The 13,983-nt window shown below is 38.8% G+C and overlaps 1 protein-coding gene across 1 annotated transcript in view; it reads right to left on the bottom strand.

Annotated features, from left to right (window-relative positions):
• Positions 1-13,983, bottom strand: part of LOC140907675 (macrophage mannose receptor 1) — a 96,511-nt gene that overhangs the window by 47,849 nt on the left and 34,679 nt on the right. The window contains exons 10-16 of the mRNA XM_073334148.1: positions 13,544-13,659; positions 8,171-8,319; positions 6,600-6,799; positions 5,883-6,004; positions 3,635-3,722; positions 2,122-2,266; positions 75-116 (exon numbers count right to left, since the gene is read on the bottom strand). Of these exons, the coding sequence (XP_073190249.1) occupies positions 75-116; positions 2,122-2,266; positions 3,635-3,722; positions 5,883-6,004; positions 6,600-6,799; positions 8,171-8,319; positions 13,544-13,659 (862 nt within the window). The remainder of the gene's footprint in view (positions 1-74; positions 117-2,121; positions 2,267-3,634; positions 3,723-5,882; positions 6,005-6,599; positions 6,800-8,170; positions 8,320-13,543; positions 13,660-13,983) is intronic.

The raw sequence follows: 13,983 nt of genomic DNA, 5'->3' as shown, positions 1-13,983 counted from the left end.
GCCATATTTATTGTCCCTATCATACATATTATTCTCATTATAATTATTAAAATACATTACTAAAAAAAACTCACTGGGACTAGGAGGCTCCGTTGGTTCAGGTTTTACTTTTGCTCCTGTAAAATAAAATAAAACCACATGTAATACATCTCATAGCCACGTAGCACAACCTCTCCCCCGACTCCAGCCCATACTCAAGTTTATATGGTAAAGTTTAAAGAAAACAAAGCACTAGATTCCAGTTATTCTTTATATATACAAAATACACTGTAAGTTACCAATTTAATGTGTGTCAGAATTGAATTATAACTGTTTTGAGAGGCATGGGGCACAGCAGATGCTTGTCCTGCTCTGCGAAAGCTTCTACGCCTCCTTTTAGTTTTGATTTTGTATGCAAACTAGTATGTGCAGTGAAAGACAAGAGGCAGACTAGGCACAACCCTCAACAGGTATTATTAGGTTTAACATTTTTCAGATGAAGTTTTTTCATTGAAAAATGGCCTTTTCTCTCAGTTTTTGTTTAAAAAATTGATTTTTTTAAAATAGAAAATATTATCAAAAACCATGATGACATTTTTCATTTACTGAAACTGGGTTTTCAGAAAATGAAAGATGTTAACCATTTAGGTAAGGTTTTTGATAAAACTTCCACTTGAAAAATGTTGCAAAAATATGCTTTACAACGGGTCCATTTCAAATCCTGTAAAATGAAAACAATTTTTCAATTTTTTTGTGAAATTTTTCAGTTCATGCATAGTACCAGCTGAAAAAAGAACTCTCACAATATACTGCAGTGGAATTTAACACTTTCCTGATGATTTCTCAGTAGCATAAATGTTAGGCCACAGGTACTCTCTGAGCTTTGTTATTCATATCATGGATTTTCCTGATAGCTGGCACTACAGAAAATGACTTTCCACTACACTTGATGTCTCTCTATGTCATCTGTTTTGAGTCATTTTCCTTGCTGAGTAAATAGAATCTCAAAAGTGTTAACCTTTTAGTGACATTTCCTATTGAATTTCCCAGAAATTTCTTTACCCATCAGAAGCGGATCTTTCTGGTCTAACTTTTTGCTCTCATTCATCTGAAATGTGACCTTCACTCTACGCTCTCCCTAAACAAAAGGCTGTGATGAGGCAATTGCTGAAGCAGTCACTGAAATACTTAAAGTTAGCTATGTATGCTGCTTCTAGAACTTGAAGTTTCCTTGATTTGGAGCTTTTGGCTTGATGCCATAAGAAAAAAGAATTCCTCAATAAAGTTGCCAGCCATCCAAAATTTGAGTTCAACACATTCAGGACGCATTTGATAAGGTCATCCTAATTCTGGGTATGTTTACCTGTTGCCATAACTTTAAAGCTACTGACCTTTTTTTCTTCAAATGTCATTTGTTTTGAAGATTTCTGAGACCTAAAAATCAAACCATGTTTGAAGGAATTTGGTTCAGTAGCTGAAATAGAAAAATTCTACTGCATATGCCAGAAAAATCCTACTGCTTATGCACAGTGGCTTTAAAACTATGGAATTGATTTTCTTCAGTTTGGCTTCAAGAATCTTGGATCTCAAAATAGAGATGCGCAAAATAACCACAATTTACAATATTTAGCTTCAGTTATCTGGCCAAAAAAGGCCTAATTTGAAGATGCAGAGGAGAACCAATTTTTCACATTTTACAAGCCCAGAAAAATGATTGAAATGACCCGAGGAAAAAGAAACTTTCCAGTAAACTTAAATCAAACCTCAGAAAATATTAATCCAAAAGGAATTTGTTGGAGAAAAGCATGAACAAATGAAAAGGGAAAATCTGAATTCAATTTGAAATTCAATATTAAAGCTGTGCCTGTTAGAATAAAATGAATGAAATTCAAGAATCACACTCCCTTCCTTAGGGCATGAAAAAAAGTAAGGCAGACTCATGGACTTAATACCAGGACACCCCTTAGATATTCTATATCTCTAAATTTAATGAAGACTGATGAATTAATACCCTCACACTGTTCTTATTTCACTTCTTGCGTGTGACATTCTGAAGTCAAAACTATTTTTTTTAAATTAGACAAAAAATGCATTTCTTGTGTTTTGTTTATTGTTCTTATTTAAAGGTGGAAGTAATTATACCTTTCTTTATTTCACAGATCCAGTCATATACATAGTCACAGTGCCTGTCATTCCATAACATGCTGGAATCTCCACTGAGTTCTGCACAAAGTTCCATTCCTTGATAATTATTGGGTTCTCCATAGGCCCAGTTTGTATATATCATCTATAGTGGAAATATAATTGTATTACTATTTTCTTCATAGAAAGAGATAGCAACTTCATTGCAGCAGGAAAACCAGAGAGACCCAAGTTGGATTTCCAGTGTCAAGATGGAAGATAAAGCTGGTCAGAAAAATGGAATTTCTATTCTGTGGGAAATTCTGACATTTCAAAATTTGTTCACATTCTGAATTGGGATGAAAAGTCAAAATTTCTAAATTTCTTGCAGAATGGAAATTCCAAAAAAAACCACAATTATTCAGAAACATCAAAACATTTTGAGAACATCAAAATACTTTGTTTTGAGAAGGCAAAATGTTTTGTTTTTATGATGTTGAAATATTATGATAATATATTAAATAAAATATAACAGCATTAATATTTAATGCAATATAAAAGTCAAAACAAAATGAACTGAAACAAAATTGAAACAAAACATTTTACCTTACTGAAACAAAACAAAGAGTCTAAATTATTCTTTTTAGAGAGACAAGGTGGGTGAGGTGATATCTTTTATTGGCCCAACTTCTGTTGGTGAGAGAGATAAGCTTTAGAGCTTACCCAGAGCTCTTCTTCAGATTCTTTTCAAAATTTTTTCCAGATAAAATTGCATTGAAATCAAAATATTCCCACAAAATATTTAAATTTCAACAAAATCATATTTTCCAAATGAAAAATGTTCTGTTGAATTTCCTTTTTACTTTTTTACAGTTCGACTGGAAAATACACACACAAAACCAAATTCACTACATTTACTTCAGTTTTACACCTTGGCTTCAACAGAGTTACACTGGAATACAAGTAATATGACCTATCAAGTGCAGCACTCTGCAGGATCAGGTACTAAATTAGCTCTGGAAAAGGGTAAATTTACAAGATGTAAGCTATTTCCTCTTATGTTTTATTCCTTTTAATTTTTACAGAACAGAAGGGTAAAGGGGCAGCAATCCATGGCTCTAGGTGTTACAGACAATATTTTAAACTACCATTGTTATATTTTACAACTACACCAATTTCACCAAGCCTTCATCACCAAAAATGGACAGGCAAAAAACAGACATTAAAAAAATCTCCTTCCTGCAGGGAAGTCAGAGCAATTTCTCTTTTGTGACTATACCTCTGTGTACACAGACTATCTTTATAGTCATATTAGTCACTTTTATTCTTCATTTTTTATTTTAAACACATTTTGCCAAAAAAATAGTGTCTTGTACACAAAATCTGGCTATAGGATAGCTATTTCTCAGCCTTGCACATGACAGCTTAATAGGGGTTCAGGAATATGACCAGGAATAAAATTATTTTAAAAAGCATGAGAATTACAGAGTCGGGAGGGGGGGGGAAACAACTGGGGAATAACTAAATCACTCACTGGAGACCCATCACTCCAAGCAAATCCATCATCAGGATTCAAATAGTATAAACCTATCCAGAATTTCTGATGATAGTATCCATTTTTCCTAAAACACAAAATATATAGACAGATTAAAGAGAAACAAGAGAAACATTTTTATATGAAATAAGATTCAAAAATGTAAATCACATCAAGAAGTTTCATAAACTTTCTGTGAAAATACTTCTAAAATCTGTTGGAAAAGTATCTGAATTTTGAGAATCTGTAACCTGATCATTTAAAATTAACTATTTACAACTGCTAGGATCATCTGTGGACTGGTAGATAGCACTGAAATACCGAGTCACATTTCTGAATAGGAGAGGTCCCAAATGCTGAGTTACCATATACTGGCCCAATGAAACTTTCTGATTGAAACAATGAGTGTGAAGACTTATCTACATGATAAAGTCTCACTGGTTTAACTTCAGGTGTGATTTTACTGCGATTGCGCTGCAGCAAGAAATTGTACAAATGGTATAAAGAGGAGAACAAAGAGTCAAGAACAAAGTGGGGCTAGGGCTGGCCAGTAGGTATTTGGGCAGATTAACAAAGGTTTTTAGGCGTTTAATGATGCACATAGGTGTCTAGTGGGATTTTCAGAAGTGTCTAAATGAATTAGACTTGCAATAAAAGTTATGCACTTTTGAAAATCATATTAGGTCCCTACCTGCATCTTTAGGCAGCTAAATACCATTAAAAAAAATGGCCTCATTGTCTGAAATTTACCTAGTCAAACTGTAAATGTTGACAACTTCCCCACTGGGGAATTTTGACTGTTTGTTTTAATGTTGTTCTGGCCTTTTTTCCCCCAAGTTGGGGAGGGGCCGAATCAATAAAGTACTTTAACCTTATTGACTGGAGCACTAGTGTGACGGTCGAAGGTCCTGAATGGATGGAGCCAACCCATCCATTCAGGATCTTTGACAGTCACATAATGAATCAGATCAAGACTACAATAAAATCCACATGTCCCAGGCATGGACTCAGCCCACTAGCTCACAGCTGCCCACACTCTGTTGGTTTTTCCTTTAATGAAGATGGGGATGGGGTGAGGCACCCAAAACAACATCTCTCTCCTTAAGCACAGGAGTACATACATCGAATATACTTGTATTCCCATATACCAGAAGATATGCAGTTTGTATGTCAGCATTTATAATGTAAATATATGGTTGGGATTTTATTGCTATTTATTTATTTCAAAGGAATCAAATTGCATACAAACTGTCCTGCCCAATAAGGCCAACAACAGAACAGAAGCAGAAAAGGGGAACTTTTTATTTTAATCAGGTAAAAATGCAGTATTTTTATGCATGTAAAATTATTGAAAACTCAAAGTTGTTTATTGCTCAGTATATTATATATAGTGATCATTAATGAAAATAACGGTGGTAAAACAGTGTCTTAATAATGGAAAGTTAAGATGGTCTCTAAAATTGCCTCTGGAAGTTACACACACAGCTTGCATTTCCACATGCAGTAAAGTAGAAAACTGAGTAACTATCCTATCTGCATTCACAACGTATTCTAAAGCCTGGGGACATCAATGATAAGACTTTGACTTCAATGGCCTTTGAATCAGGTCCAGAGCTCTAACCTGCACATACAAAATTTACAAGCATAATTTAAGGCCTCTTTGAAAATTTGGCCAATAATACTTGATTTAGGTGTTTTGGAATACAAGGGGATTGTTTCCAGAAGCAATTAGTAGAAAACCCTGTTTTGTGATGTGCACGCTGCTTTACTTAAAAAATACATTTGATCACATTGATAATGTATTACCCTATGTTACGAGTTCCCTTAATACAGACCAAGTAATTGCATTCACATTCACTGCATAGGAGCAAAACTCTTTGAAATTGTTTCAGCTACCTGGTTAGTTAGAGCTAGGGAACAATAAAGATCTTGACCAGTTTTATGTGAACATTTTTCTCCTTCTTCATAAATTTTCATATGTTGTACCAAATTACCTCTGTGGCAATTTTATAAATTCCCAAATAATACGCAGACAAAAGTACACCAATTCATTAATTCATTACACTTTTGGAATCCCTAACTAATTGTAAATATTACAATTCTAAAATATTTTAAATTGGATGACAAATATTGTACCAAAGTATGAATATTTAGCTGAAACCAACTATTGCAGGAAGGATCAAAAGGCATTTTTTTCTCATTTAATGGATAAAGTGAAAAAATAACCATAATGTAGATAGATACTCACACTACAGAACGCCAAATAACATATTGTTCTTCTTTACCATTAATGGTGGCCAGATCTCCTCCTACAGCTCTACAAAAATCTTGAGATTCCAACCATGTTTTCTTTTGTTCTCTTGAAAAAGGCTAATGAGAGTATATTTTAAAATCAGAGATATACTGTATGCATCATAGAATCAAAAACATGAGCTATTTCCCCTATGGTATGATGTCAATCTAACAAATCAAAAAGCAGACGGTATAAAATTTAAAATGTGTTATACAGATTACAGAATGCCTTGTACACAGAATCTGACATGCAGACATTTGAGCCACAGCTAGCAGAGGGCACTGGTGAGACCAACCTCTACTATAATACAAACAATGAGGAAAAAAACAGTCTAAAATTTAATAGGACTTAGAGATGTGGGAGAAGAAAAGTTGGGTTTGAACACCAGAGGTGAGAAGTGAAGGGAGCAGTTGCGAGCCTCTCTTGCCTATTGTTGTGTATTATTAAATAGCTACTGGTGTCAGGGTGTCTGCATTTCAGTGATGGGTGAGGTGACCCCTACCTATATCTTGTAAATCCTGTTTACAAAACTCTCAGAGATCCTATCAGGAGGGAGAGAAAATGTAGACATGTCTAGTCTGCGTGGAAGTCATTATTGTTTAAGTTCTTTGCATTTCTATGTTTCAAACATGTACAGAGTCTATATTAATGCAGAATTTTTGCTGTACTTACTTTGAAGCAGAAAGTAATACGATTGTTTGAATCCCATCCTTCCGGGCATGTGGGGGCAGGAGTTGTTGTTGGAATAGGTGGACGTGTAACTCCCTCAGCCCACTGTTTGCAGAGAAATTTTGCCTTTTCCTCACATTTCACAACATCCCATAATCCCCCGGCAAGTCCAGTCCTCATGGCAACACAGCCTGACTTTCGTCCTTTATACATATAAAAAGAAGTGAAAGCCAAATGGTGTATCACCTCGAACGTCATGAACTTTGAGTTCTGGCCTAATATAAACGAGTTATATTTCTGCACATGTTCAAATGGATAATTTTCAACTCACAAAGGTCATTCAGTGAATTTGAGGTACATACATGTCTAGTATACTTCGTCAGTACATATCATCCTGTTACCTTTTAGTGGCTGGCCCTAGCAGCTTCACAACCTTCTATTCTCTAACAACTACAGTTTTCCTCTGAACTCAAGTGGTAGAGGCTTATGTTTTTGGTGCTTTGTTCTCAGTTTTAACTGATCCCGGTTTTGGTCCCTTTTGATGACTGCAGTGTCTGTATATATTTGGCCCATAGTTCTTTTACACATACCTTGTATAATTTACCAAAGCCAATGGGCATTTTTCAATACGCATCAAAAGCATTTGAACATAAAGGCTAACCACGGGGTCTTATGTTAAGTAATGCAGAATTTTGTTCACTGTGGGCATAGCAAACAGTCAGCATTGTGTCTAGCAGCACCCTAAGTCCTACTTAAACCCTAGTTTCAGAACTTAAGGGCTGCACAAGCCATTGGGCTGGCCTTCTGCAAAGGGGTGAATTACAACCACTCAGATGGAATTGAATCCATTGAAATATCCTCAGATAACAAAGTGATCTAAACAAATCTGGGGTTTAACAGAACAAGATGTCCTAGGGACAGCTTGTTAGCAGAATGGCATGATATTTTCAAATTAAAAAACAGGTTTTTAGGATGAACACTTAGGATATCTTAGCTAATATTCACAAGGCTAATTTTCAATTCTATTTTTGACCCCACTCATTCAGTGCTAGGTTACCCCAAACTAACTATATAACTGTTTAGCTATATTGCCTCTGGTAACATACTTATTATGATGGGGTCAAGTACATCACAAGACACCCCACCTCCTATTTCCTATCTTCATTCTCTCTAAGCCACCACACACTACGTATTCCATGTCACCTGAGCCCCAACACTAACTCAGTCTTTCCCATTACAATGGCAAATCAGAACCCTGATTTCAATTTGAGCCTTTTCCAAGTTTGTCTACAATCACATGTCAACACTAATCAGCAGGCAAACATAATGCAGGCGTGCAGATCACTTACACCATTCACACCAAAGTAGCAAACCAAAATTTCTGACGATGATACCCTTCACCAAAGAAGCATCTGAAAACTGCCAACCAATGTACAATCCAGCAGAGGATATAGAATGAATTGTTAAGGGAATTACATATATATATATATATATATATATATATAGTCTAAACACTGAGTATTGCAGTGTGGGCCCTGTACTCCCCCCAACCAACGTTGTAGTGCTATATATACCTGGCATTTCTGAATTCCAGTGTGTGAATAAGACTGCTTCATCATTGGTCCACTTGAAAGTCCCCTTTTCTTGTATATTTGAAAGACCGATCCAAAAATATTTTTCAGGCCTCAGCCCTGTCAGACTAGTTAGAAAAGCTTGTTCATATCTGTATGAAAAGAAGACAATAGTCAAATTGGTGTTAAACCAATATTTGTACATTGCATGTCATTATCGTTTATAGTATAAGAGATATTAAATGAGTGGTTTAGGCATATTTATTTGTACAGCAGAGCTGAATAAAGTGGAATCATTCACAAAGGCCATATTTGGCATATTTTGAATTTGTAATGTCTCTCACCCCTTTCCTTCTGTAGAGTGAACAAAATTATATGCAGGAGGACTGAAGTAGTGTGAATAAGTGAAGGGGAAGAAAGGCACCTAGTGTGATCTTGGTGGAATATAATCTTAATTCTAAAGCATTTACAGTAGTTCTATATTTTAAATATTTGGTGCTATATGAAAGACAGCAGCTTGGTGTTAAAATAACCACAAGTATCTACTCCAAATTAAGGGTTTGCCATACTACAGAAGAAGTAAACAAAAGTATGCAGTCTAGGGTGGTATTGACCGAAACAAAAATTCACTACTTCAACTAAGAATCATGAAAATCAAATCTGCTAACTAATAACCTCACATAAACAATGCGTGCTTATGGGGCTGGGAAGATGTAGAAATAAAAGTCAGCAATACATAGAAGGCTCATTGGAAATACAATAGAGATGAGAGTCTTGCAAAATCAAAACATCTAAAAAAAGTTTGCATATTTGTTATTGTTATTAGTTCCAAGACCAGATGAATTTGCTGTTAATTATTTGTATTACAGTTGTACCAGAAATGTGCTATGCACTTGTACACATATCTAGGAAAATACAATCTATGCCACGTAGAATTTGCATACAGATCTACTAAGACGCTACAGAAACAAATATGAGAAATTCTAAAGGACCCGCAGACCAAATATAAGTAAGTTCTGACTGCCCCTCTGTGTTCCTCCAAAATGTAATATTGGACATTGTGCATCATCTCCTCATGTAAAATACACTGTATTTGGTTGAACGTGAAGGACAGAAAAGCTGGACAAGCACAAGTCCATGGGGCGCTGCATCCGAGAGTGCTAAAGGAGTTGGCAGATGTGATTGCAGAGACATTGGCCATTATCTTTGAAAACTCATGGCAATTGGGGGAGGTCCTTGAAGACTGGAAAAAGGCTTATGTAGTGTCCATCTTTAAAAAAGGGAAGAATGAGGTTCTGGGGAACTACAGGCCAGTCAGCCTCACCTCAATCCCTGGAAAAATCATGGAGCAGGTCCTCAAGGAATCAATTCTGAAGCACTTAGAGGACAGGAAAGTGATCAAGAACAGTCAGCATGGATTCACCAAGGGCAAGTCATGCCTTACTAATCTAATGCCTTCTATGACGAGATAACTGGCTCTGTGGATGAGGGGAAAATAGTGGACGTGTTATTCCTTGACTTTAGCAAAGCTTTTGATACGGTGTCTCACAGTATTCTTGCCAGCAAGTTAAAGAAGTATGGGCTGGATGAATGGACTATAAGCTGGATAGAAAGCTGGCTAGATCGTCGGGATCAACAGGTAGTGATCCATGGCTCCATGTCTAGTTGGCAGCCGGTGTCAAGAGGAGTGCCCCAAGACTCCATCCTGGGGCCGGTTTTGTTCAATATCTTCATTAATGATCTGGAGGATAGCGTGGACTGCACCCTCAGCAAGTTTGCAGATGACACTAAACTGGGAGGAGTGGTAGATATGCTGAAGGATAGGGATAGGATACAGAGGGACCTAGACAAATTAGAGGATTTGGCCAAAAGAAATCTGATGAGGTTCAACAAAGACAAGTGCAGAGTCCTACACTTAGGACGGAAGAATCCCATGCACTGCCACAGACTAAGGACCGAATGGCTAGGCAGCAGTTCCGCAGAAAATGACCTAGGGGTTATAGCGGACAAGAAGCCGGATATGAGTCAACAGTGTGCCCTTGTTGCCAAGAAGACTAACTGGCATTTTGGGCTGTATAAGTAGGGGCATTGCCAGCAGATCGGGGGACGTGATCATTCCCCTCTATTCGACATTGGTGAAGCCTCATCTGGAGTACCGTGTCCAGTTTTGGGCCCCACACTACAAGAAGGATGTGAAAAAATTGGAAAGCGTCCAGCGGAGGGCAACGAAAATGATTAGGGGACAGGGACACATGACTTATGAGGAGAGGCTGAGGGAACTGGGATTCTTTAGTCTGCAGAAGAGAAGAACGAGGGGGGATTTGATAGCTGCTTTCAACTACCTGAAAGGGGGTTCCAATAAGGATGGATCTAGACTGTTCTCAGTGGTAGCAGATGACAGAACAAGGAGTAATGGTCTCAAGTTGCTGTGGGAGTTTTAGGTTGGATATTAAGAAAAACTTTTTCACTAGGAGGGTGGTGAAGCACTGGAATGCATTACCTAGGGAGGTGGTGAAATCTCCTTCCTTTGCTGTTTTTAAGGTCAGGCTTGACAAAGCCCTGGCTGGGATGATTTAGTTGGGGATTGGGTCCTCCTTTGAGCAGGGGGTTGGACTAGATGACCTCCTGAGGTCCCTTCGAACCCTGATATTCTATGATTCTATGACTTTCAGATAGAAATCAACTCTACATGGGGTTAGTTTGCTCATATTTTAGGATCCTCTTTATGGAGACTAGGAGCAATTTGATATCAAACAAACGAAAAAATGTTTTTTTGAAGTAATGGGTGTGGATGGGCTATGTTGTAAAGAAAATGATTCCACAGGAACGAATTGAGGGCAGCGTGGCAGGGCCATTCACGCAACGGCCTGTATAGCCCTTGCAGGTTTTTACCCCAGAGGGAATGGGTTGAATTGATGGTCCTCAAATATGCTCCAGGAGAATATTGATTACATTATCACCATTTCTGGGGTTGATACTCGCATAGCAGACACCTTGCCTTATTTTCAGATGCTCCGGTTGTGGGAGCTGGCACCAGGAGCCAGCCAGGAACCTGAGTGGATGCTGCTAACGCTATGGAACCTTGGGGTAGGATGGTTATCAGAGTAGTGTGGAGATCAGCTGGCTGCACTCATATGGCAGAGCTATGAGACAAGTTTTAATGAATTCATGCAATTACAGGGGTGGGGAAGCCAGTAAACAAATGGCCCATTACAGAGGAGCAAGTGCTGCGGTACATGGTGTCGCTGGCTACCTGTCAACCAGTGTCCTCAACAATCTTGAATAGCCTCCCAGCTGTTACGTTCGTCAGTGGACTAAATGGTTATCCATATCCACGTAGCGGTTTTAACTCAAAGGTTTCTGGTGCGGTGGTCACATTCCAGTGGCCCCAGGGAGGAGTCCCATCGTTCTGCCACAGTTAACGTTCTCACGGATCTAGGCAGTCTTGTTCAAAGAAGCATTCTTGATAGCAACTTTTGGTGCTTTCGGGATCAGCGAGCTAGTTCCTGGGTTCTGTAGGGGCTCTGCAGGAGGGAACTTGGAACTGTGTGACATATCCCTGCTTGTCCCTGCCAGTGTATTAAACTTGCAACAGTCAACTACTGATCAAGGAGGCTGGGGAGAATCTGTTATTGTCTGGGAAGGCAGTAAGCCTGGTTCTGCCCCATGGAATTTGGTTCCCACTCATCCAGAATCAGGGCCAAAACAGCAGCAATACAATATGGGGGAAGAGGCAATTTGGACAATAGAGCATTGGCATTCGGAAGCGTACAAAACATGTGTGCGACCTCAGGTGGTGAATCAATATTAATGTGTTGTAATTTCATTCCAAATGGACACAGGATTGTTTTCTATATGCATAAACAGACATCCTAGTAGCCCTGAGAGTTTGCAACTGGATCCCAGTGACGGGGCGAGCCTGAGTTGGCATAGGAGGAGGAGCATGTTATTGGACCAGCTGATGCCACTGCTGATCGCTGTGGGGACCCATCAGCGGTCACCTATATAACAATGGCACGCCTTGGATGCCACTATTTGGGATGTGGAAATGGTTTGAATTGATGCCCAAAAAGGGACTTGAGGCTGATCCTTCAGTTTCTCCAGGAGAAAATAAAAAATGTATGGTTGGACATGCATTAACGCAGGGTCTGGCAGAGAGTCGGAACACCATGTAGGTGGACAAGGCAAGGAGGACGTGAACAGGGTGATGGCCATATTCCTTGGGGTCATAAGAAGCTTGGCAATTTCACAACCTAGGGCACCAGAATTATTCAGGGATGGTGGGGTTCCCCTACCAGCCTTTGCTGCAGATTTGTTCTGGCCGATATAAAAGGGGGTATTAGGAGATGTCTGGGAACCCAACTGGGTTTGGGGGGAAAGCAGCCAAGCTAATTGCTGGCACCGCCTTGTGGCAGAAAGTATAGAGTGACCAGATAAATGGTTTGGAAAAGGGCTTAAAAATGAGGTGTTCATTAAAGGAATGAAATGGGAGGGGGGAAAGGGTTGTTGGAAAGGTATGTCTGGTATGGCAGGGAGCTAACCCCCATTTCTTATAGCCCACCTTAATCCTTCTACAAGGCGGGGGGTGGATGGTAAGGTCCTGGCAATGAATTAGCTGGGCGACCTGCATGGAAAAAGAGGGGGAGCCCCCTGGATAATTCCTGAATGAACATGGGGTTACCTGCCCTATACACTTATCTGCCAGGTAGCCCCAAAAATCTAACAATAAAGTTGTGGCCTAATTAAAACCATATCAAATGTCTCCTGTCCTTTCGGCCATAGCCGGAAAATGCTCATATGACTTTTTTTAAAAGAGCAGCTCTACTCCAGAAAAGGTAACTAGATAAAAATAGCCCCTTCTCACTCAGATCTGCTTCCTGTGTGGGATTCAGAGCCCTAGCTATTCATTTGGCAACAAAAATAGGTTTTTTTCAGCTTTTTAGTCTTGTAAGCTCTGCAGAGCCAACACGACTCAGACAGAGCAAATGGAGTTCTATTTTTGTGCGTGCACATCAGCAACAGAATTGTTTACTAATTTCCAGTCACTCACACCTGTGGCAACCTCACTGACAGGAATAGGTTTGCACAGATGTAAATGAGCGATTAATTTGCTCTCCAGGGCCAATATAATGGTGAATTCAAATTTCATGGCAGTCACCCATCTCTACAGTGGGCTGATCCACACCCTTGGATTTGGGCACCCACACACCTACACACAGGTTTTGAGAGGTTCGATATCCCATTCTAATTTTCTGCCTCAAGCCCGTCTCTGACTTTGCTCAACATTGGGAATTTTATTCTGATGATCTAGACTGTTTTAGGATTTTGAGCTTTCTAAGGTTCTGTAAGCCATCAGAACAGCGGCCTTTTCCATACCTGTTTTCAACAGTAGCTAGGTAAGCCTGGTTCCTTCCACACGTTTGATTTGCTTCATAAAATGATGCAAACGTACTTGCAATCATGTAACAATGAAAGCCATGTCTTTTCCATCCCTGTCAAAATAAATATGAGGCAATCACACAAGCTTGTTGGCAAAGTGTGATGTAATACTCATTTCTAGTCTCTGTTTTTAGAACACAAAGTTACTGTTAGACCATGGGACAACTAACAAACAATAAGAATGAAGGGGTCACAATGTGAACAACAAGCGGAGATAGAAAATAAGTTAGCAAAATATTTCCTTGAAATAAGTAGAACATGGGAGTGTTTATTCAGCAGCGAGGTGCTGACTCAGTTTTCCTGCAGCGATATCTCTTTCCTAAAGGACATTAAAAAAAATAAATAAATAAAAACTGAGCCAGTGCAGAGCTTTGGGT

Source organism: Lepidochelys kempii, chromosome 2 (assembly GCF_965140285.1).
Source record: "Lepidochelys kempii isolate rLepKem1 chromosome 2, rLepKem1.hap1, whole genome shotgun sequence".
NCBI lineage: Eukaryota > Metazoa > Chordata > Testudines > Cheloniidae > Lepidochelys > Lepidochelys kempii.
The sequence above is the reverse complement of the archived record's forward strand: the minus strand, read 5'-3'. Positions and strand labels throughout refer to the sequence as shown.